This window comes from Chrysemys picta, chromosome 18 (genome assembly GCF_011386835.1).
Source record: "Chrysemys picta bellii isolate R12L10 chromosome 18, ASM1138683v2, whole genome shotgun sequence".
Lineage (NCBI taxonomy): Eukaryota > Metazoa > Chordata > Testudines > Emydidae > Chrysemys > Chrysemys picta.
In genome coordinates, this window is record NC_088808.1 from 3128311 (window position 1) to 3152157 (window position 23847).

General features: G+C 55.0%; 1 protein-coding gene across 5 annotated transcripts in view; it reads right to left on the reverse strand.

Annotated features, from left to right (window-relative positions):
- Positions 1 to 260: 260 nt before the first annotated feature.
- ALAD (aminolevulinate dehydratase) overlaps positions 261 to 23847 on the reverse strand; it is a 41113-nt gene continuing 17526 nt past the window's right edge. For all 5 annotated transcript variants that reach the window (XM_042843478.2, XM_005295608.5, XM_024110385.3 and 2 more), the window contains 11 exons: positions 22756 to 22893; positions 20646 to 20696; positions 18824 to 18920; positions 15361 to 15496; positions 14604 to 14687; positions 14125 to 14213; positions 13690 to 13745; positions 7687 to 7774; positions 6059 to 6145; positions 5249 to 5378; positions 261 to 2943 (listed from right to left, as the gene is read on the reverse strand). In XM_042843478.2, the coding sequence (XP_042699412.1) occupies positions 2876 to 2943; positions 5249 to 5378; positions 6059 to 6145; positions 7687 to 7774; positions 13690 to 13745; positions 14125 to 14213; positions 14604 to 14687; positions 15361 to 15496; positions 18824 to 18920; positions 20646 to 20696; positions 22756 to 22868 (999 nt within the window). In that variant the 5' untranslated portion in view covers positions 22869 to 22893 and the 3' untranslated portion in view covers positions 261 to 2875. The remainder of the gene's footprint in view (positions 2944 to 5248; positions 5379 to 6058; positions 6146 to 7686; positions 7775 to 13689; positions 13746 to 14124; positions 14214 to 14603; positions 14688 to 15360; positions 15497 to 18823; positions 18921 to 20645; positions 20697 to 22755; positions 22894 to 23847) is intronic.

Sequence of the window (23847 nt, forward strand, 5' to 3'; positions counted from 1 at the left end):
CACTTACACAGCCCATGGGTCTAACTCTTTATTAAGGCAAAACACTCAGCAAGCAGTGATCTGTTGAGGGAGATGCTCATCCGGCCCATCTCATCAGTCACCTCCAGCACCAGGCAACACTGCTTTAACCTCCCTAGGTTACACAAATGTACCTGTAACTTTGTGTTATCTGCTCTCATACCCATGGATTAGTCTCCCATCTCCAGCTTAGCTCTCCTCCAGCCACTACAGCTCTCGCGGTAGTTCAAACCAGTCTCTTCCAGCTTTTCAGTGACTTTTATTTTTCTCACAGACATGGTTATTCCGCAGTGTTGTATACACACACACACCCTGTTCTCCTGTTAAACATGATCAGAACAGACCCCTAGAATTCATAGCAGGATTCTATCAGGCCTAAATATGACTTCATCCCATAGACCATGGGGTACAGTTCCCGTCCCCCCAAGCCATGACGTAGAGCTCTCACCCCCTCACAAGCTGTAGGACATTGGGAAGATTGGCCTGCAGCAGTGAAAGTAGCAGACTACCATAATCCCTTAGAAAGTGTAATCCTCCGAGTGACCAATCTATAGGGCTCCCCCATAGCAACTGAGCGTCTCACCCACACCAGTGTATTCACCCTTACAAAACTGGGGCGCTCAACTCTGAAACAGGAATGGCAACTTCTTTTCCAGGACTTCAGCTGACCAGGTGTTTCATTTTTAAAGGGACAATTCCATTTTCGGGGACTTTGTCTTCTATAGGCACCTATTACCTATCACCCCCGTCCTGATTTTTCAGTTGCTATCTGGTCACCCTACCAGGACTCTACGTCTTATCCTTGAACAAGTTCCCTTTCCCTCCAGAGGGCATTGGTGCTCTGCCCTCCCACTGCTCTTGCCCCTTTCCCTTCTTCCTATCATTAGGGTTGGCCTTGTCTTCCTCTAGTTGCTCATCTGTGCAAACCATCAAGGGGAAGAGAGGCTTGTAAGGTAAACTACACCCAATCTGCCAGCAACACCCTATGTTTCTTTGTAGTCTGTAAATTCAGCTGAGGACAGGCCTGTCCTTTTCTTGGAAAGGATACAATCTGTCAGGCTAACAGACCTGCTTCATGAGTCAGAGGAACAGGGAATGCCGTTGGTGTGACTGTGCCTCCAAGGAAGATCACAGATCTGCGCATACTAGCCCAGCTTCTTCTACAGAGGAGCCAGGCTCTTCCCCACCCCCAAAATTACGGCAATGCAGATTGAAAAGAAATCCCTCTGTTGCCCAGAGGAGAGTGCTGGCCACTTCAAGAAGGTGCAGTGGGGTTCCCTCCACCCTCTTCCTTACCAACTTCATCAAGTTACCTGGGTTGTAGACTTGTGGTTTTTTGTTTTTTTATTTTCAGCTGAACTCACTCCGGGCACTGAAGAATATCAGAGGCTGCTGCTAACTACCAAAGCAGAGGAGCTCTAGCAATTAATCTAAACCATCTAGACTTCATAATAGCCTGATCAACTTAAGAACCATGATACAAATTAAAGTTCTCAGCTATGTTATTAACACCACGTTAGACTGTTAGGGTGAAGTCATTTTAACATGTGCATTGGACAGCAGAGCCAGTTGGACGACTTTCACTGCCTGGTTCTGCCTGCTGCAATGCTGAGTTTGAAACACGGCACAGGAACAAGCAGTGGGTTAAAACAATTATTTTCATTGGAATTTTTAAAATAGGGAAACATTTCTAGTGCTCTTGGGTTTTAGAGAAAGATTATTTTGACAATACTTCTGTATAATGTGACAGCATCCTATTAGGGAATCAAAGGGCCAGAGCTGAACTGCGAGTTGACAGAGCCAATGTGAGTGCTAGGAGCTGGTCTTCCGGGTGCTCAGGGCTAAAAGAACTCCTAGTAATGTTGGGCGGATGTCCAATGGCCCATTAGCAATCAGGACATTATACTTCTGAAGCCCTTATACTGCCTAGCCCCACCTGCCCTGTCGCCCTCGAGACAGCAGGGCCACAGCTCAGAACCAGGCCAATATTCTCTATTCTATGCAATGACAACAGGTTTAAGGCACAAGCGCGTGTGGAGGGGAACCCCCCCTCCCTGAGGGCTCTGAAGCATCTTGGGGTATTTCTCCATATTAAAAAGTTTGAAACAGCGTGTTCACCAGAGGAAAGTGTTAGAGTGTCAGCGCAGTGTCTGGCTGACCAGCAAGGGAAGCCCTGCCTGCCTCTGCTGCTTCCCTGTTTGTGACCCAGACAGCGTTTCTGTGCAGAAAGCCCAACCAGGGGAGAGCAAAGCTCTGCTGGGGGCTGTAGCAAAGGAATTACGTCACTAGTGCACTGCAGGGAGAACATTTGCAGTGAACGTTCAAGACACCCCCAATGAACTAGCACTCCTGTGATCAATGTGCAGGTGAACTGCCCCACATCAGCCTTCCCCTGTGTTACCAACACCCCGGCTAGACCGAGAAGGACATTGGGGTAGAGGAATGGTCGGGAATGGGCGCTTCCTTTACGAAGAATCTCATAAAAATCGCCCATCTGGTGTCACACAGCGACACATTAAAAGAAACCATCACATTAAGAAGGTGCCTCTCCAAGGCGGGTCGCTGGGGAGATCAGTTCTGGTCCTAAGGCATTTTGCTGCCAGAGGAGGGTCTCAGCATTAAGCCCAGTTCTAAAATAACACTTTTTAAAAATTGCTCTCCCTTGGCTTCTTTGGGCTAAAGTCAGCTCTAGTGTAGGCAGGTGCAGCACCCCTGCGGCCAGAGGTGCTGGACCTGTTTACGCTGGGGCTGGATTCAGCCTTGTATCTCTAAGGCCCCATAAAAATCCTCATTTTGCATTTCAGTCCTTTCCGATCCTCACAGGTTTCCTTCTGTGTGTTGCCTTCACTCAGGCACTTCACGCCTGTTCCTCCTTCAGCCACTTCAGGAGCTGGGGCACGTAGTAGGTAATGATGATATCAGCTCCTGGAATGCAGCACCAAGGAACACGTGAGGAGCTGCTAGACACCGTATCAAGCCAGCATTCCCATGCTCCACAAAGGGAGACAGTCCCACTCCATGCCAAGGAGCTACCATCCCTCCCTCCCACCAGCCAGCCCCCAGTGACTCTTAACATACAGCCTGTAGGCTGGGTCAGACCACAGTACTGTTTGTGTGGCCCACATGACATTCAGCTTCTCCAGAATCTCAGCTGTGTTCCTATGCCCCATGGCTGCTGAGAGAACCTTCTAACCATGCCGAGAGTGAACAAAGCAGGGATATCTGCCTGAGCCTGCAGACAGCCTGGAACAATGATTCTGAGGTACAACTCCCATGGCCCCGCATCACCGTGGGGAGCTTACAGTTCTGGGTGTATACCTCAACCCATGGACCAACATTCCAGGCAAGAACTCGCCCCTCTCCTCTGAGAGTTCTGGACACCTGCTCCGACATATTCCTTAACAAGCACCAGCCAGTGGGGAATTCCAGCTCCAAGAGGGGAGCCTAGTCTCATGTCAGATCGCAGGAATGCAGCTGGGAGGACGAGGGATTCCACAGAGTCACAGCGGGACTGGACCTGGGTTCGTTGTCTCTCAGCTAAAGAGCTGGAGGCTCTAAAACAGGAATCAGCCCAGGCAAAGGGCTGCTGAGCTTGGGCCGTGTTTTCCCAGGAGAATACCATGACGTTGCACTCTATATGGTTTTACGAAAGTATGCTGATGAGTATGAATATAATGTAACTGGAATATGCTTCATGCCAAAGGTCTCTTGTAAGGCATCATTACAAAGCTTATCATCTACTGAGTGTGATCATCCTATTTGTATAAATGTACCACTCTTGTATCTGAAACTAGAAATATGAAATATAACTCTGAGTCCTATTGTAATTTTGCAAAGTGTGGGCCATTAATGGTGGTTTGGAATCTTGATGGCTCCCATCAACCAGGACAATTGTCTGTAGATGGCTCTGTTTTACTTGTAAGTCTCCCTGTATACAAGTCTTACAGTGACATGTGATCATGTCACCTGAACTGGAATCCATCTTTAACCTGGTGCTTTTCCATTGAGAAGGAGGGGGTGGGAACCCAGAGAGGGACAAAGGATTCCCGCCTTATGCAAAAGATATATAAGTGGGTGGAACAGAACAAAAGGGGACCCATCATGAGACATCCCCTAGCTACCACCTGAGCTGGAACAAGGGCTGTACCAGGGGAAAGGATTGTGCCCAGACTAGGAAGGTGTCCAGTCTGTGAAAGAAACTTATTGAAACAACTCTGAGGGTGAGATCTTCTCTGTATTCAGTTTTGTTACTGTATTAGACTCAGACTTGCGCGTTTTATTTTATTTTACTTAGTAATTCACTTTGTTCTGTCTGTTATTACTTGGAACCACTTAAATCCTACTTTCTGTATTTAATAAAATCACTTTTTACTTATTAATTAACCCAGAGTATGTATTAATACCGGAGGGGAGGGGGGGGCAAACAACTGTGCATCTCTCTCTGTCAGTGTTATAGAGGGCAAATAATTTATGAGTTTACCCTGTAGAAGCTTTATACAGGATAAAACGGATTTATTTGGGGTTTGGACCCCATTGGGAGTTGGGCATCTGAGGGTTAAAGACATGAACACTTCTTAAGTTGCTTTCAGTTAAGTCTGCAGCTTTGGGGCACGTGGTTCAGACCCTGGGTCTGTGTTGGAGCAGACTGGGGTGTCTGGCTCAACAAGACAGGGAGCTGGAGTCCCAAGCTGGCAGGGAAAGCAGGGGCAGAAGTAGTCTTGGCAGTAGTCTAAGCCCCAGTGAATAGATTCCTATACAGCCCCTTTCATCCAATGGGCTCCCTGCAGCCTGGGGAAGGCGGAGACCCCTTTGCTAGACGAGGAGCCAGGAAGTGGCTGAGCTGGAGTAGAACCCAGGAGTCCAGGCTCCCAGGCCCCCTGTGTAACCACACTTCATGTTTCCTAAGGAGCCAGACAGAACTCTACTTGGATTGCTACCGAGCTGGCTGGAAAAGCACAGGCCGGGTGGGGCAGCGCTTGGTGCTTTAGAAATCGGCTTTGGTTAAAGGATTGAGGTGTTGGGAGTTGCACTGGGCCTGGCTCTGCATTCCAGGGTCAGCCTCCAGCACAGTCATGACGGTGACTGGTCCCGTAGTCTTGGGGGACTCCCAAGGTTCAGGCTGCCACACCACCGCAGTGGGCCCAGAGGGGAAGAGAATCCAGGGCCCCAGTTCCTCCAGCAGCTTGGGGCCTTGCTAGTCATGACGCTGACCCTGCCCAACCTCACTCACCTGCTCGCCTGAACCCGGTCATCACCTCCATGACGGCAGCCTTTAGGTTAAAGGCCCCTGCCTGTGCTCCGTGCCACAGCATGGCAAACTCCCCCGACACGTGGTAAACAGCCAGCGGGTGGGTGGGATGCTGAAAACAGCAGCAGGAAGGTCAGTGAGACAATCCTGACCCCCAAGCTGCATGGCCCAGCTCTGCCGAGTCCTGCAATGCTGGCAGCAAAGCAGGGGCTCTGGGCAGGTTGTTCTCTAGCCACCGATTCTCAAGGCCTTGGGAATTACGGAGGGAGCAGTGTCTGCAGTGTGCCCTTAGCAACCCCACCCACAAGATCAGAATCTTTGGGGGGACGGCGGGTGCCACCACTTCAGGGGCCGGTTGTCGGTGTTTGAATGGCTCGGGTTAGAAACACACAGCTCCAGGAACTGGGAGGATTCAGGGCAGAGCTTCCAAGCAGCAAGGCTCCCCCGCATGGGCACGCTAACACAACACCGGGCTCTAAGCAGCCTACCATTATCCCAGCCAGAGCAAGACGCCCCCGCGCCCCCCCCCCAACTCACTGTATTGGTGGGAGCTACAGCAGCAGGCCCAGGGGGATCCTCCCCCAGGGTCAATCCCTGGAAGGTGCTGCAGGGACTAGGCCTGCTGCAGCTTGTACACGCACTGCACTCCCGGCTCAGGGCCTTCTCTGCCCTCTGCCAGGCCCAGGGGACCGTCCCCCTTGGCTTCAGTCTCCTGGGCGAGCCCAACGCCCACTCTACAGCCACCCACTCTGTGCCCCTCTCCAGAGACAGTCCCTGCCGAACAGGGCTCACTTTGGCCTTGACATCTCTCACGAGGTCGAGGTAGGGCATCCCCGGCTTCACCATCAGCATGTCTGCTCCCTCCTGCACATCCCGGTCCTGCAAGGAGAGAACAGGTCGGGGCGGGGGCCTGTGAGAACAGCACAGGGACTGGGGAATGGCTGCAGCCCAGGTCCTGGCCCAGTGGGAGGGGAGAGTCTGGTCCTTCTAGCACCCTTTGTGCTCTGCACGGCCCTAGCAACAAACAGAACTCAGCTACGGGCAGGCCAGCAGGAGCCATCCTGCAGCCAGCCCCCCTCCCACGAGGGAAGGGAGACGGGGGGAGGGGGGCAGCAGGCGATCCCCGCGGCTGTGATGTGAAAGGGATGACAGCGGGTCTGCGTTTCACGGAGGAAGCCTGTGAGGGGAATGGCGCGCTTGCCCAGGCCAGCCGCCAGAGGCTGAGGCTCCTTCATGTTAGGCTACATCTACACTACAGGGGGGAGTCGATTTAAGATACGCAAATTCAGCTACGTGAATAGCGTAGCTGAATTCGACCTATCGGAGCCGACTTACCCCGCTGTGAGGACGGCGGCAAAATCGACCTCTGCGGCTTCCCGTCGACGGCGCTTACTCCCAACTCCGCTGGTGGAGTAAGAGCGTCGATTCGGGGATTGATTGTCGCGTCCCAACGGGACGCGATACATCGATCCCCGAGAGGTCGATTTCTACCCGCCGATTCAGGCGGGTAGTGTAGACCCAGCCTTAGACCCAAACACAACACCCCCTCCCCTGCCCCACAGAGCTGGTGTTGGCTCAGCCACTCCCCGCTCTGTGTGACTGACAAACATGAGGCACCACAGGCTGGGTCGGAGGGGCTGAAAGGCTGAGCTGGGCCCATGGCCTCTGCAGGCCCTAGGATCTCTGGGCAGGCAGGGGCTGGGGCAGGAGATGGAGAAGCCGACTCAGCTCTTTGCTAGAGGATGGGTTTGCCCGGGAATGGCGGATGTGCACGGAGATCGTGGTTGTGACACAAAGAGCAACAGCAACATGCATAAGGCCGACGCGACGGGAAGCGGAGTCACACCCAAATCGACAGCTACCGACAGCATCCTCTGCTGAGCTGAATCCTCAGGCCCACATGCCAAGTGGAGCCAGGAGAGGACCAGGTGCTTGGCACTGCTGAGCTGGACAACCCCCGGGGTTAGCAATCCCCCAGCTCGCTGCAGGAGATCCTCAGTTGTTCCAGCCAGTGCCACTCCTGGCTGCTCCCACCTCACAGTACCGTGGGACTGCTTCCCTGGGCCCTGACTGCCCCCGGGGGCGACCCTCCAGGTGAGGTGGGGGTCTAACCGGTGGGACAAGCTTGCTCTGCCACTGCCCAGGTTGTCCCAGGGCAGGTACAACAGGCCTGGGGTCCCGAGGATCTGCCACACTGTGACGCCCATTCCTGTCATGGAAAGAGGTCAGGTCTCGGAGAGGAGGACAGACCCACCTCCCCACTCAGCCCCCGGATCAGCCTGGAGGAGAGGGTGGCTCTTGGCACTTAGCCATGCAGGACTCACTCTGCTGCAGGACATTACTGTGACACCAACACCTACTGCCTAAGACAGCTGGGCTGTGGGCCCATGGGTGGTGCCCCTGTGGGCAGGCTCACTCACCACAGCTCGCAGGGCCAGGCCCCGGGCGCCCGGGGGAAGCTGGTAACATCGTCGGTCTCCGAACGCAGGTTTGGACAGCGCAGCGTCTCTGGTAAGACGAAGGAGACGCCAGGCAGTAAAACATCAGTCTGGCCTCAGGGAATTCCCAGGAACCAGCGCCCCCCTCCCAGGAGAGCCCAGGCACCAGGCGACCTGCTGTAGTGACCCCTTGCTGGGGTGGAGCAAAGCAGGGGGAAGGAGGGGCCTTAGTAGCATCCCATCCTTCTCCCAATTCAGGAGGCAGCGGCTCGCTGAACCGCTCCGAGAGCCATGAGCCCACCAGTGAGAACTCTGCCCCCAGTGAAGCCTGGCGCCTGTGACAAAGTGGGAACGTTTGTAATATGTTTATGTAGCCTGTGTGTGCGTCAGTTTCCCTGGTATTTCGCAAGGCTGCCCAGTTGAGGAGGGTGGGGAGCAGTTTGCTCTCAGGGCAGGCTAAGAGACATAGGTGTGAATATCGCCTGGCTGACTGACGCTCTGTCTGCACTACAGCTTATGTCGGCAAAATGTACGTCACTCAGGGCTTGTCTACACTACCTGCGGGATCGGCAGGCAGCGATCGATCCAGCGGGGGTCGATTTATCGCGTTTAGACTAGACACGATAAATCGACCCCCAAACGCTCTCCCGTCGACTCCGGTACTCCACCGGAGTGAGAGGCGCAGGCGGCGTCGACGGGGGAGCAGCAGCAGTTGACTCACTGCAGTGAAGACACCGCGGTGAGTAGATCTAAGTATGTCGACTTCAGCTACGTTATTAGTTGTGTAACTTAGATCGATCCCCCTCCAGTGTAGACCAGGCCTCAGGGATGTGAATAAACCACCCCACCGAGCAACATAAGTTACACCGACAGACGCGCGGGTGTGGACAGAGCTATGTCTTACTGCTCGCGGGGCTGGAGTAGTTAAGCGAGGGAAGAGCTCTCGCCCGTCGATTGAAAGCAGCTACATTAGAGAGCATACAGTGGTGCAGCTGCACGGCTGTGAACTCTCAGGCCACGTCTACGCTAGCACTTATGTCGGCAAAACGTCTGTCACTCAGGGGTGTGAAAAATGCACCCCCCGAGTGACATACGTTTTGCTGGCATAAGCGCTCGTGTGCACAGCGCTGTCGGTGGGAAAGCCTCTCCTGCCGACACAGTAGAGCTGCCACTCATTGACCTGGTTTTATTATGCTGACAGGAGAGCTCTCTCCCATGGCATAAGGAAGCTACTGGAGCGATCTTACAGCAGCATGGGTCATTAAAAAGGACTGGCCTGAGGACAATGGCAAATCCAATCAACAGGACTGACACCTAGCAGGGAGGTAGATTTTCCCTCTCTCAGCTGGAGAACAAAGGACTGGGAGGTGGGGGATAAGAGTTGGCTGCTGGAAGGAGTCCAGGCTCACACCTAGGAACTGACCAAGGAAGTTGGATGGAGACAGACAGAGCTTGGGCAGTGGGGTTCACTACAGCCTGGCTGGGCTCTGGGCTGACCAGAATGGTCTGTGCTTTAACCTTCAGTTCTCTCTGCCAACCTAAGGACTTCCCATGCTGAGTGCCAGCTGACTAATAAACCCGACTGATTTGACAGCGCTGTCTGAGGTCTGGTCTACACTACAGATCTATATTGGTATAACTGAAAAATCCATCCTCTGAGCGGCATAATACCACCAACGTAACCCCCCGTGTAGCCAGCGCTACGTCGGTGGGAGAACTTCTCCTGGTGACGTAGCTATCGCCTCTAGGGGAGGTGGATTAACTAAGCCAATGGGAAATCTCTCTCCCATCAGCTTAGAGCGTCTTCATGAAAGCACTACAGCAGTGCAGCTGCACCAATGCAGCGTTTTAAGTGTAGACGTGCCCTGAGTGTGCCTGCGAACACTTACAGAGGTGCGTTAATCCCTGCCGAGCGTGCCATGAGTCTGTCTCAGCTGGACTCGCTGGGCAGAGCTCCCGCTGTGAAGCAGGGGAGCGGACGGCTCAGAGGTCCAGTCTAAGGAGGTGGTGAGGCCATGTGGCCTACCCTGGAGGAAGAGTGAGACCCCAGCAGGGCTGGCACACAGCAGGAGTTCCTCCTAGAGGCTGTTCCAAAGCTGGAGCATGGCACTGATCCTGTGGATCTGTGACACAGCCCCACCCCAGCGAGCACACAGGCGGCAGTGACACAGTCCCTCACCCCAGCTCCCCTAGGGCAGTGGTCCCCAAACTTTTTACAGGTTTCAGAGTAACAGCCGTGTTAGTCTGTATCCGCAAAAAGAAGAACAGGAGTACTTGTGGCACCTTAGAGACTAACAAATTTATTAGCGCATAAGCTTTCGTGGACTACAGCCCACTTCTTCGGATGCATATAGAATGGAACATATATTGAGGAGATATATATACACACATACAGAGAGCATAAACAGGTGGGAGTTGTCTTACCAACTCTGAGAGGCCAATTAATTAAGAGAAAAAAAAAAATTGTGTCCATTAATTCTTTTGCGTAGAGACTGTCCGGTTTGGCCAACCTCTGAACAGCATACTAACCCACAGAATCCTCCCTACCAGCACTACAAAAAAAAGGATTCTGCATGGACTCCTCCGGACGGTCGAAACAACAGACTGGATTTCTACATAGATTGCTTCCGTCGACGTGCAAAGGCTGAAATTGTGGAAAAGCAACATCACTTGCCACATAACCTCAGCCATGCTGAACACAACGCCATCTACAGCCTCAGAAACAACCCTGACATCATAATCAAAAAGGCTGACAAAGGAGGTGCTGTCGTCATCATGAATAAATTGGAATATGACCAGGAGGCTGCTAGACAGCTCTCTAACACCACATTCTACAGGCCATATCCTCTGATCCCACTGAGGATTACCTAAAGAAACTACACCATCTGCTAAAAAAACTCCCTGACAAAGCACAGGAACAAATCCGTACAGACACATGCCTAGAACCCCGACCAGGGGTATTCTATTTGCTACCCAAGATCCATAAACCTGGATATCCTGGACGCCCCATCATCTCAGGCATTGGCACCCTAACATCAGGCTTGTCTGGTTATGTAGACTCTGTCCTCAGACCCTACGCTACCAGCACTCCCAGCTATCTTCGAGACACCACTGACTTCCTGAGGAAACTACAATCCATCGGTGATCTTCCAGAAAACACCATCCTGGCCACTATGGACGTAGAAGCCCTCTACACCAATATTCCACACAAAGATGGACTACAAGCTATCAGGAACAGTATCCCTGATAATGTCACAGCTAACCTGGTGGCTGAACTTTGTGATTTTGTCCTCACCCACAACTATTTCACATTTGGGGACAATATATACCTTCAAGTCAGCGGCACTGCTATGGGTACCCGCATGGCCCCACAATATGCCAACATTTTTATGGCTGACTTAGAACAACGCTTCCTTAGCTCTCGTCCCCTAACGCCCCTACTCTACTTGCGCTACATTGATGACATCTTCATCATCTGGACCCATGGAAAAGAAGCCCTTGAGGAATTTCACCATGATTTCAATAATTTCCATCCCACCATCAACCTCAGCCTAGATCAATCCACACAAGCGGTCCATTTCCTGGACACTACTGTGCTTATAAGCGATGGTCACATCAATACCACCCTATACCGGAAACCTACTGACCGCTACACTTACCTACATGCCTCCAGCTTCCATCCAGGACACACCACACGATCCATTGTCTACAGCCAAGCTCTAAGATATAACCGCATTTGCTCCAATCCCTCGGATAGAGACAAACACCTACAAGATCTCTATCAAGCATTCTTAAAACTACAATACACACCTGCTGAAGTGAAAAAACAGATTGACAGAGCCAGACGAGTACCCAGAAGTCACCTCCTACAAGACAGGCCCAACAAAGAAAATAACAGAACACCACTAGCTGTCACCTTCAGCCCCCAACTAAAACCTCTCCAGCGCATCATCAGAGATCTACAACCTATCCTGAAAGATGATCCTTTACTCTCACAGATCTTGGGAGACAGACCTGTCCTCGCTTACAGACAACCCCCCAACCTAAAGCAAATACTCACCAGCAACCACACATCACTGAACAAAACCACTAACCCAGGAACCTATCCTTGTAACAAACCCCGATGCCAACTCTGTCCACATATCTATTCAAGTGACATCATCATAGGACCTAATCACATCAGCCATACCATCAGGGGCTCGTTCACCTGCACATCTACCAATGTGATATATGCCATCATGTGCCAGCAATGCCCCTCTGCCATGTACATTGGCCAAACCGGACAGTCTCTACGCAAAAGAATTAATGGACACAAATCTGACATCAGGAATCAAAATACTCAAAAACCAGTGGGAGAACACTTTAACCTGTCTGGTCATTCAGTGACAGACCTGCGGGTGGCTATATTACAACAGAAAAACTTCAAAAACAGACTCCAAAGAGAGACTGCTGAGCTAGAATTGATATGCAAACTAGACACAATCAACTCCGGTTTGAATAAGGACTGGGAATGGCTGAGCCATTACAAACATTGAATTTATCTCCCCTTGTAAGTATTCTCACACTTATTATCAAACTGTCTGTACTGGGCTAGCTTGATTATCACTTCAAAAGTATTTTTTTTTTCTCTTAATTAATTGGCCTCTCAGAGTTGGTAAGACAACTCCCACCTGTTTATGCTCTCTGTATATGTGTATATATATCTCCTCAATATATGTTCCATTCTATATGCATCCGAAGAAGTGGGCTGTAGTCCACGAAAGCTTATGCTCTAATAAATGTGTTAGTCTCTAAGGTGCCACAAGTACTCCTGTTCTTCTTTTTGCAAACTTTTTACCTCACACTCCCCGGGGCTGTGAAACAAGCTTATTGGAACGTCTCTGAGGGTGAGATATTACCTGTAAACAGTTTCTTAAATGTACTAGGCTTAGACTTGCGTGTTTTGTTTTATTTTGCTTGGTGACTTACTTTGTTCTGTCTGTTATTACTTGGAACCACTTAAATCCTACTTTTTATACTAAATAAAATCACTTTTGTTTATTGATAAACCCAGAGTAAGTGATTAATATCTGGGGAGCAAACAGCTGTGCATCTCTCTCTAGCAGTGTTATAGAGGGTGGACAATTTATGAGTTTACCCTGTATAAGCTTTATACAGAGTTAAACGGATTTATTTGGGGTTTGGATCCCATTGGGAGCTGGGAGTCTGGGTGCTGGAGATAGGTGACCTGCTGAGCAGTTGTTGGTTAAAGTCTGCAGCTTTGGGGGCGTGAACCAGACCTGGGCCTGTGTTTGCAGCTGGCTAGCGCGTCTGGCTCAACAAGACAGGGTTCTGGAGTCTCAAGCTGGCAGGGAAAATGGGCTCAGAGGTAGTCTCAGCACATCAGGTGACAGTCCCAAGGGGGTCTCTGTGACCGAACCCATCACACCCACCTCTCCCCACTTTTCTGAGCCAGAGCTCAGCCCAGGCAATAGACCTGCCAGCCCAGGGGGGTGGGACCATCCCCAACACTCCCTCTCTGGGGTGAGAAGGGCTCTGTGCAGTTCCACAGCAGTTCCAGTCGATTCCACACTCTCCCTCCTGCCCCAGGTGGCCCTGCTTGAGAAGAAGCTCGCAGGGCTGAGAGCATTGACAAGAAACAGAGCTGAAGCCAGGTGGGAGCAGAAGTCATCTCCAAGCTTGGCAGGAGGAAGAGTGAATCTCTGCAGAGCTATACTCTGAGGGACAGATGAAAATCCCTGTGTGGGAGCAAATACTAGCCTGCCCTCCCCATCCCTTCCCTGGAGAAGGAGCTATATTCTCCATTTTACAGATGAGGAAACTGAGGCACAAAGCTCAGTGCAAGTTAGTGAGAGTCCCAGACCCAGAGCTCAGTGCTCCGGAGTCCTACGTTCGAATTGCTCAGCTCTGCACGCCAAGCACGAACCCTTTGGGGTCAGGCACAGAGCCTGGCTCACGCTCACCCCTGCCTTGGGAGACACTCACCTGAAAGGGCCATAGAAACAGGAAGCAAACTTGGCGCTGTAGCTCATCACAGAGACCTGCAGGGGGCGGGAGAGACATGGCAGGGAGATCAGTTGCCTCCCGGCCCAGCATGGAGGTGTGGGAGAAATTCTCTGCTGCGATCCCCTTGTACTATGTTTTCCAACTGCCCGAGTCAGGAGCCTTGGCATTACCCCTCCTCCCCATCCACGGGCACGCCCTTCCCATCCATACCTGCTGGGGCCTGGAAGCCCCTCCCTGTGGCCCCATGGAAGCTACCATCGGACCCCCTGGCCTACCACTGTGGGAAGCAGGGAGCTCCTTCTCCGCAGGCCCTGTTCCCCATCATCTCCCCTCCACCACGCATACAGCTCCAGCTGTGACACTGCTCCATACTGAGCCCGGACTGACCACAGCGTGTGTGCTGCCCCTGCCCACCTTGTTGCCCATGTTATTGGAGATCAGAGCCTCTTTCATGGCTGCGACGCGTCCGTCCATCATGTCCGAGGGGGCCACGATGTGGCATCCTGCAGGGAGAGAGCACGAGCGCTGAAGAACTGCAAGGAGCAGTCCCTGTCCCCGGAGCCACTCCCGGCCTGGGGGGACTCAAAATCGATGTCCCAGCAGCCAGGAGTGCCAGGACCTGGCTGGGGAAGAGAGCCACTGAGCCTCTGCTCAGTTTGGCTGGGGACCGCATGTCAGAACCTGCTGGAGGAGAGCAACTGGGTCAGACACCCCAGCGTCCCACCAGCTGCAGGCAGAGCCAGCGGAGATGGGATGGGCCCACAGCCCCTCAAGGAGAGGCCAGCGGCTGCTGCCCCCCTCAGCATTGCTCAGATACGTTCCTGGTGGGGCCAACAAGCAGGGCGAAGCCAGGCAGCCAGCAAGAACCTGCTGCTGCTAGGAACCCCTCTCACCTGCCTTGGCATAGGCTAGCGACACTTCTGCCAGCCGCTGGCAGCTGGCCTCGTTCTGGATGGTGCCATCCTTCCGCAGGATCCCTGCAAGGCAAGCCCAGGGTTAGACTGGGAGCACAGAGTCACAGAGCACCAGCCAGAACTGCCCAGCGCCCCTCCCCACAGGAGCCCAGCCCAGCAGCAGGGGGCGCTGGAGAGGGGAGGCAGCCTGCACACCACACCCAGCTCTGCAGGATTGCAGGGGGTGACTAGGCGGGGGGAGCAGGTTCCTGGAGATGGCTGAAATCTGGTGGGGGGTTCGGCACAGCCTGGGAGTGAGATCAAGGCCCTGCTGGCTGGAGGTGGTGCGTCCATCCCAACCGCTGAGGGAGCAGGGTCAGGACAAAGGAGGGGGCCAGTTGTCGTGCTGGGGGGGAGGGCCCTGGCAGGCAGACCCCAGGGAACTAACTCTCACAGCTGGCTGTGGGACCACGTATGAGGCGAATGGAGCGGCCGGCTGTGCATTGCTCAGTCACTGCAGCCTTTGATCTAATTCTGCCTTCCCCGCTAAGGTCCCCAAGCCCCATGCAGGCTGGCCCCTGAGCCGGCACATCGCACCACGGAGTTACGTGCGGCCAGGGGGCAGGGCACATCCCCACTAGCTGAGCACACGCCAGCGAGGCACTTCCTCCGCTCCCAGCTGGCAGCCTGGCTCCTCTCGTGGCTGTCGATTAATGTAGAGGAGGGTGGGTGGGTGGGTGGCTGCCCTGGTGCTCACCGCAGTGCCCGTGAGAGGTATAGGGGCACAGGCAGACGTCACAGGCAATCAGCAGCTCTGGGAAGGAGGAACGGATCTTCTTTATGGCCTGGATGGCTGGGGTGTTCTCAACATCGGCAGCCGAGCCCCTTTCATCCTGCAGGGGGAATAGATGCTCCCCGGTAAATCCACAGGGCCAACGGGCACCCTGCGCCCCAAAGAACCTCACCTCCCTGCAGGGTCCCCTCGCCCAGCACAGACCCACAGGGGCATGAAAGCGCAGCCGCTCTGCACACAGCTGAGGGGGTAGGAAGGAGGGGCCCACATCCTGTTGAAACTGGAGGCTAGAAAGGGCTCAGGGAGTTTTTGGAACAGCAAGGGATCAGATGTGGATTTACATCTCATCCCAACGACAGCAGCTCCCCCAGCCCCCTGGGGGAGGGGGGGGGGGGTCAGCAGTGACTGATGCAGAGCATGTGCCCCATTGAGCCATCCACCCTGCTCCCCACATCACAGTACTGCCCCCTAGTGCCACCCAGGGGTCAACACTGACTACGGGTGAGCGCCCCCTCCTGAGTCACCTGCACCTCCCCCTGCAGCGCAGCACCTCTAGCGCCATGCTGGGCACTGGGGTCAGCACTGACCAAGGACACCGGGCTCCACAGCCACCCATATCACTTGGCATGGTCCGGGGAGGTCTCCCATCCAAGTGCTGTCCTCTCTCTACCCTGCTTAGCAGCCAGGGCCCAAGATCTCAGACAACAAGTGAAAATGCAGCTGAAGGACAAAGCTGGTAACTATGAACCTCCCACCTGATCTGCCCCCGCCCCATTCTACCTGTGCCACTGCATTAAACACCCCATAACCCTTCACCCCCAACCCCCTGTTCTACCTGTGCCTCTGCATTAAACACCCCATAACCCTTCACCCCAACCCCCCGTTCTACCTGTGCCTCTGCATTAAACACCCCATAACCCTTCACCCCCAACCCCCCGTTCTACCTGTGCCTCTGCATTAAACACCCCAAAACCCTTCACCCCAACCCCCCGTTCTACCTGTGCCACTGCATTAAACACCCCATAACCCTTCACCCCCAACCCCCCGTTCTACCTGTGCCTCTGCATTAAACACCCCAAAACCCTTCACCCCAACCCCCCGTTCTACCTGTGCCACTGCATTAAACACCCCATAACCCTTCACCCCAACCCCCCGTTCTACCTGTGCCACTGCATTAAACACCCCATAACCCTTCACCCCAACCCCCCGTTCTACCTGTGCCACTGCATTAAACACCCCATAACCCTTCACCCCAACCCCCCGTTCTACCTGTGCCACTGCATTAAACACCCCATAACCCTTCACCCCCAACCCCCCGTTCTACCTGTGCCACTGCATTAAACACCCCATAACCCTTCACCCCCAACCCCCTGTTCTACCTGTGCCTCTGCATTAAACACCCCATAACCCTTCACCCCAACCCCCCGTTCTACCTGTGCCTCTGCATTAAACACCCCATAACCCTTCACCCCCAACCCCCCGTTCTACCTGTGCCTCTGCATTAAACACCCCAAAACCCTTCACCCCAACCCCCCGTTCTACCTGTGCCACTGCATTAAACACCCCATAACCCTTCACCCCAACCCCCCGTTCTACCTGTGCCACTGCATTAAACACCCCATAACCCTTCACCCCAACCCCCCGTTCTACCTGTGCCACTGCATTAAACACCCCATAACCCTTCACCCCAACCCCCCGTTCTACCTGTGCCACTGCATTAAACACCCCATAACCCTTCACCCCCAACCCCCTGTTCTACCTGTGCCTCTGCATTAAACACCCCAAAACCCTTCACCCCAACCCCCCGTTCTACCTGTGCCTCTGCATTAAACACCCCATAACCCTTCACCCCCAACCCCCCGTTCTACCTGTGCCACTGCATTAAACACCCCATAACCCTTCACCCCCAACCCCCCCTTCTACCTGTGCCTCTGCATTAAACACCCCATAACCCTTCACCCCCAACCCCCCGTTCTACCTGTGCCTCTGCATTAAACACCCCATAACCCTTCACCCCCAACCCCCGTTCTACCTGTGCCACTGCATTAAACACCCCATAACCCTTCACCCCCAACCCCCCGTTCTACCTGTGCCTCTGCATTAAATACCCCATAACCCTTCACCCCAACCCCCCGTTCTACCTGTGCCACTGCATTAAACACCCCATAACCCTTCACCCCACCCCCAGTTCTACCTGTGCCACTGCATTAAACACCCCATAACCCTTCACCCCCAACCCCCCGTTCTACCTGTGCCTCTGCATTAAATACCCCATAACCCTTCACCCCAACCCCCCGTTCTACCTGTGCCACTGCATTAAACACCCCATAACCCTTCACCCCACCCCCAGTTCTACCTGTGCCACTGCATTAAACACCCCATAACCCTTCACCCCCAACCCCCCGTTCTACCTGTGCCTCTGCATTAAACACCCCATAACCCTTCACCCCAACCCCCCGTTCTACCTGTGCCTCTGCATTAAACACCCCATAACCCCTCACCCCACCCCCCGTTCTACCTGTGCCACTGCATTAAACACCGCAAAACCCTTCACCCCAACCCCCCGTTCTACCTGTGCCTCTGCATTAAACACCCCATAACCCCTCACCCCACCCCCCCGTTCTACCTGTGCCACTGCATTAAACACCGCAAAACCCTTCACCCCAACCCCCCGTTCTACCTGTGCCACTGCATTAAACACCCCATAACCCTTCACCCCACCCCCAGTTCTACCTGTGCCACTGCATTAAACACCCCATAACCCTTCACCCCCAACCCCCCGTTCTACCTGTGCCTCTGCATTAAACACCCCATAACCCTTCACCCCAACCCCCCGTTCTACCTGTGCCTCTGCATTAAACACCCCAAAACCCTTCACCCCCAACCCCCCGTTCTACCTGTGCCACTGCATTAAACACCCCATAACCCTTCACCCCAACCCCCCGTTCTACCTGTGCCACTGCATTAAACACCGCAAAACCCTTCACCCCAACCCCCCGTTCTACCTGTGCCTCTGCATTAAACACCCCATAACCCTTCACCCCAACCCCCCGTTCTACCTGTGCCACTGCATTAAACACCCCATAACCCTTCACCCCCAACCCCCCCTTCTACCTGTGCCACTGCATTAAACACCCCATAACCCTTCACCCCCAACCCCCCGTTCTACCTGTGCCTCTGCATTAAACACCCCATAACCCTTCACCCCACCCCCAGTTCTACCAGTGCCTCTGCATTAAACACCCCATAACCCTTCACCCAACCCCCGTTCTACCTGTGTCTCTGCATTAAACACCCCATAACCCTTCACCCCCAACCCCAGTTCTACCAGTGCCTCTGCATTAAACACCCCATAATCCTTCACCCAACCCCCCGTTCTACCTGTGCCACTGCATTAAACACCCCATAACCCTTCACCCCCACCAACCTTGGGGACTTTAGTGGGGACGCCAAAGATCAACACGCACTTCAGCCCCTCGTCCACCAGGGGGCGGAGCATCCCCTCCAGCTTGTTGACTCCATACCTAGAAGAACACAGGTGTAGGGGTGGTGCTGGAGGCCACCCCGGTGCTCCTCCACCCCCTAAATCAGCCAGGGCTCCGAGCTGGGTCAGTGCACGCAGTCCCTCGGCAGGCCAGGCACTGCTTTGCAGCCTGGCTACCCACAGGCTGCCCGGGTGCCAGACCAGTGTCCTGTAGCAGGGCGTTCCCGGGGTAGCGCAGCTGTGAAGCAACAAGGATCCCCGAGAAGGAGCCCCCACATGGCCCAAGGGGCTGCGACTAGCCGGGCGTGGCCCTGCCCATCATTAACCCTCCTCAATGCCAAGGCCAAGTCCCCTGTCTCCCGGGAAGGCCTGTGTAGCCAACCCTCTGGCACTGCCGGGGACTGGGCCTCTCCCCACGCTACCCAATAGGGAACTCCTGGCACCCAGCACAGGGAGAGCCGCGGTTCTCCTCCCTGCCCACAGAGCCCCAAGCAGGCTCCAGGGAAGCACAGAGGGTCGTGCAGGCAGCTCAGTGCTGACTCTCCCATCCTAGGGGGGTTTACCCCTTTCACTGCCATGGCCGTTCCTGCCCACCCCGTGCTATTGCGTGGAGGTGCCTGGATTGGGGGGAGTCCCAGGTGAATGCTCCATGCCCCCTCCCCCCAGCACCGGCCTGGCCAGGGGACAAGGCCAACACTCAGGGACTTTTACCCTGTCCTTGCTGCCTGAACGGGGGCAGGGCAGGTTTCCGTCCCAGGCAGCTGAGCATTCAGCCAGAGCAGATGCTGCTGGAGATCCTAGAAGCACCCGTGGGAGGAGCAACCTGGCGCCTTATCTGGGGTTCCCAAGGGGCAGTGGGCAAGGCTGGCTGGCGTTCTATCTGCTGCCTGGGACGAGCCCAGGGCCCTGATAGGCTCAGCCCGGCCCAGTCACCTCAGCAGGGCGAGGGCTCTGCCCTTGGACACGCCATTATCTCCTCATTCATTAGAAGGCCCTGCCCAGCCTCACATTTGCGGCTCAGCTCTACACGGCTTCGGCTGTGGAGGCAGGACCAGAGGTGCCAGGAAATGCATGGAGGGCATGTGTGGGAGCCACCACCCCACAGAGGGGGGGATCGCAGAGGGTCGCCCTCCGCCCTGACAGTGAGCGGGACCAATTCCCCAAGCCCAACAGCAGGCCCAGGTGCATCGCTGCTGGCAGCAAGGCCCTGGACATGGCGGGGCAGAAGGCACTGCCCTTGTTCAGACCCAGACCCCCAAGACTTAAACGGGCAGATTTTATTCTAAAAACCCACCCCAGCTCCCGCCTCCCACTGCTCACTTCTCAGGCACGACATCTCCCTCCACAAGGGCCAGGGAAACCAGGCCAGTGCGCTGCTGACAACAATGGCAGCCTGTAGCCTGGTGACATCCACGGCCTGGCCAGGGCCAATGAAAGGGGACACCTGCTGCTGCTGGAATTAACTGGTGCATTATGGGAATGCCTGGTAGCTATCCCATAGTGCCCCAGTGCGTGCTCACAGTTGGAGGCATATTCTCAGTTCACCCTCTCCTATGTCCCCATGCGCATCCCCAGCATGGAGGCAGTGGGGGCTCCGCTGTCCTTGGCTAGAACAAGATGGAGGACACAGGATGGCCAATAAGAACTCCCCACCCTGACCCCAGCAGCCTGGAGCCGGGCAGTCGCAGGCCCCGTCCCTTGAGATAAGGCACACGGCAGGGAGCCCCGTCCGGATTGCAGAGCACCACTAGCCGCAGACTCCTACCTGGCCTGTCCGGGGAGGCTGGCGATCGGCTCCACCGCATCGGGGCTGTCACTGGGGAGTCAAACAGGACAAACAGCCGGTGAGAGTTCGGCTCCCCACGAAGCGAGGCTGCGAGCAGGGAGAGCCCCGTGACCGGACACGTTGGCTGTGTGTAAAGCCGAGCGGCTGAGCGAGTGAGCCAGAGATCGGGCTCATTCCCTGCACCAGCTGCTCAGTCCCTAGAAACACAGCGACCGAGGCCCATGAGCAGCAGGAACAGGCATCCCTCCCCCTTGCCACTCAAGTCCCAGAGCGGGAGCTCTGCAGTGAGCCGAAGCGTCGCCCGTCTGGGGGACCGCAGCTTAGACCTCGACGCTGCAGTGCAGAGCCACCGGGAGCTCAGCAGAGAGCAGAACAAGGCCATGCAGCAGGTTACAAAGGGAGCTCTCCGGCTCGCTAGGGGTTAAGGTCTCAACTTCCTGAGCCTGATCCACTGGGTCCCACGCTGCTCTTGGGGGGACGGAGGTGGGGAGAAGAGAGGGGGAAGCCCCGCCCCCGTCTCTCCTTTAGGTGGCCGCACACACTGCATTTCCCTTGCGGCTGGGAGGGCCAGCAAGCTCCGTCCAAAGTGTCACCCTAAGAGTCAGCGCAGCGGGCAGAGACCAGCGGTTGGCCAGTTCTGCCTCCAGTGCTAGCCACAGAGGATCATCTGCATGGGCTCTTCCCACCGCAGGCAGAGAACGTCACCGCCCAGGAGAGCCCAGCCCTGGGAGCAGCCAGGCCAGGTTTACACTGAGCCCCAGAAGCTGTGGCAGGTGTCCCGCAGGGAGGGGCTCAGAATGAAGCAAGTTCACAGCCTGGTGAACCATCCAAGAGACCAGAGGTCCCGGAGTCCCCGGGCGATGCTCTCGAACTGCTCCCTACGAAGCCAGGCAGGACTCTGGGGAGCCTCCTGTCTTGGAGCAGACTGTCTCCAGGGCAAGAAGCTCACACAGCTTCACCTCCTGGGTCTGAGCTCGGAGCAGACAGTTATGCGGCCCTAGAGAAGGAATGCCTGGCCATGGAGTGGGCTCCTAAAGGCTGCAGCCGGATCTATTTCCGCGGCGCTTCACTGTGTACACGGACCAGGCGCCCTGCTGTGGCTGCACCAGATGAGGACTCGCTGCGGGAAGCCACAGGGCCCTGCCCCGACTCTCAGCCAGCCGGTAAAACAGAAGGTTTATTCATTGACAGGAACACAGCCTAGACAGAACTTGTTAGCACAGAAATCAGAGGCTTTCAGAAAAAAGCCCAGAGCCAGGGCTCTGGTTCTCCTCCAGCGCAGCAGCTGTGCAGGCAGCTGGAGCAACCCCCGCCAAAGTCACACCCCCTTATTCCCACCACCTAGACACTGGCACAATACACAGGGAAACTGAGGCACACACAGCATTCATGCAGAACAGTAAGACTCACATACAACATAACAAGGGAAAATCACCACTTTGTCAGACCAGATTCCACAGGGCTCACGGCCTCATTCAAACACAGCCCGCTCAGGAGGGGATGTACAGCTCCAAGCCTGCCAGCATCCCATAGGCCACATCAGAAACCGCCCCAGCTGGGCAGTGCACGCAGACTGGCTCCGTCGCCCCAGGACGGACACCTCAGCTCAGCAGCCCTGGCGTTTCTGGGAGGGTTAGCAAACCGCCCCAGGGGAGGCGCCAGGCTGGTCACAGACGACAAGCTGATTCAGATCCAGGGAAGGGTGGCAGTGAGCAGCTTCCTCTCGACGTACAGAGGTTACTACAGGGTGACAGGCCCATGGCCACTTCCGCAGCGATGGGGATTCAGAGCAGCGGGGCAGGAGCCCTGCCCTTCCCCACCCAGTGCACACTCAGCCAAAGGCAGGACGCTGCTGTAGAGGGACCATGGCTCTGCTCAGGATGGCAGTTCCCACGTCCCTAGGCGGGTGGCCTCCAGACTCAGGGGATGCACACCAGCCGGGAGCCGCTGCCCCTTTGTGTGACCTCCTCCGAAGCAAGGAAGCTGCTTCACAGAGGTCTGTCTGCACATTCCCCAGAGATCTCCTCTCGCCTCCCAGCTGGGAGCACAGCCTCAGCCTGGGGCTGGTCAGGCTCCAGCCCTCACTTACGTGACAAAGATGGGGTAGATGAGGTTAGAGGCATCGAAGGCCGTGGCCGAGGTCTGCCAGGAGCGCAGCACAGGGTGGAAGTAGCCGCTGTGGAGCACAGACTGGGCCTGCATCCTGGAAACTCAGCAACGGGAGAGCCTGAAACACACACGGCGAAACAGCAGTTTAGAGGCTGCATCCCAGGGAGAGTCACCCTGCTCCAGGCAGCCTCTGACAGGCTGTGCCCCGTGGGAACACACGAGCACGGCACGTGGGCTAAGCAAGGGGCTTCCACTGCTTCCCTCGGGAGACGATTCCACAGTTCAGTCGACAGCAACTGATACTCAAGTCAAGCTTCCTGTGATTTGCCATGTGGACAGGGCACTGGGCTGGTAGCCAGGAGACCTGGGTTCTAGAGAGACTCTGTGCCTCAGTTTCCCATCTGTAAAACGTGGATGATACTTACCTGCCTCTGCAAAGCACTCAAAGATCTATGGGTGAAAAGGCGAATTATTCAATTCATCCACATCTGTCACCAACAACCACCCCTGGCTGGCTGCCACATGCAACACCACACCGTGTCCCCATGCCTTGAACTCTGCAGCTAGTACTTGGGGGCACCTCCCACTTGATACCAGACACCTTTGTGTTCTTGGGGAACCAGGGTGCAGTATCCAGCCTGACTCATGAAAGACACCCCCCGCCCCCCCAGCCTCTGCTTAAACCAAAACCCATCAGAGAAAAGACTTGCAGAGAGCAGTGAAGGGCGCTGGGAGACGCATCTAGACCCCTCCTGACAAGGGTGACAAGTTTAAGACATCTCCATTAGCATACAGAATGGAGAGCAGAGACAACTCCCCTTGGGACAACTCTTCCTGCATGAAAGATGGGACAGGAAGACATCTCAATTTACATACAGAATGGAGAACAGAGAACCACACTGAATTCTGGGACCAGGAAAAGCAGGGAAGCACTGCATCATGGGAATCTCTGCTCCAGATGTTAATGAACCTATGTCTGCACACACCCAGCTCAGCAATTATCAGACCAATTCTAGTCATAAATCCTTTATTGGTATCCAAATACTGAAGTAGCCTAGTTGCATTGTGAGCT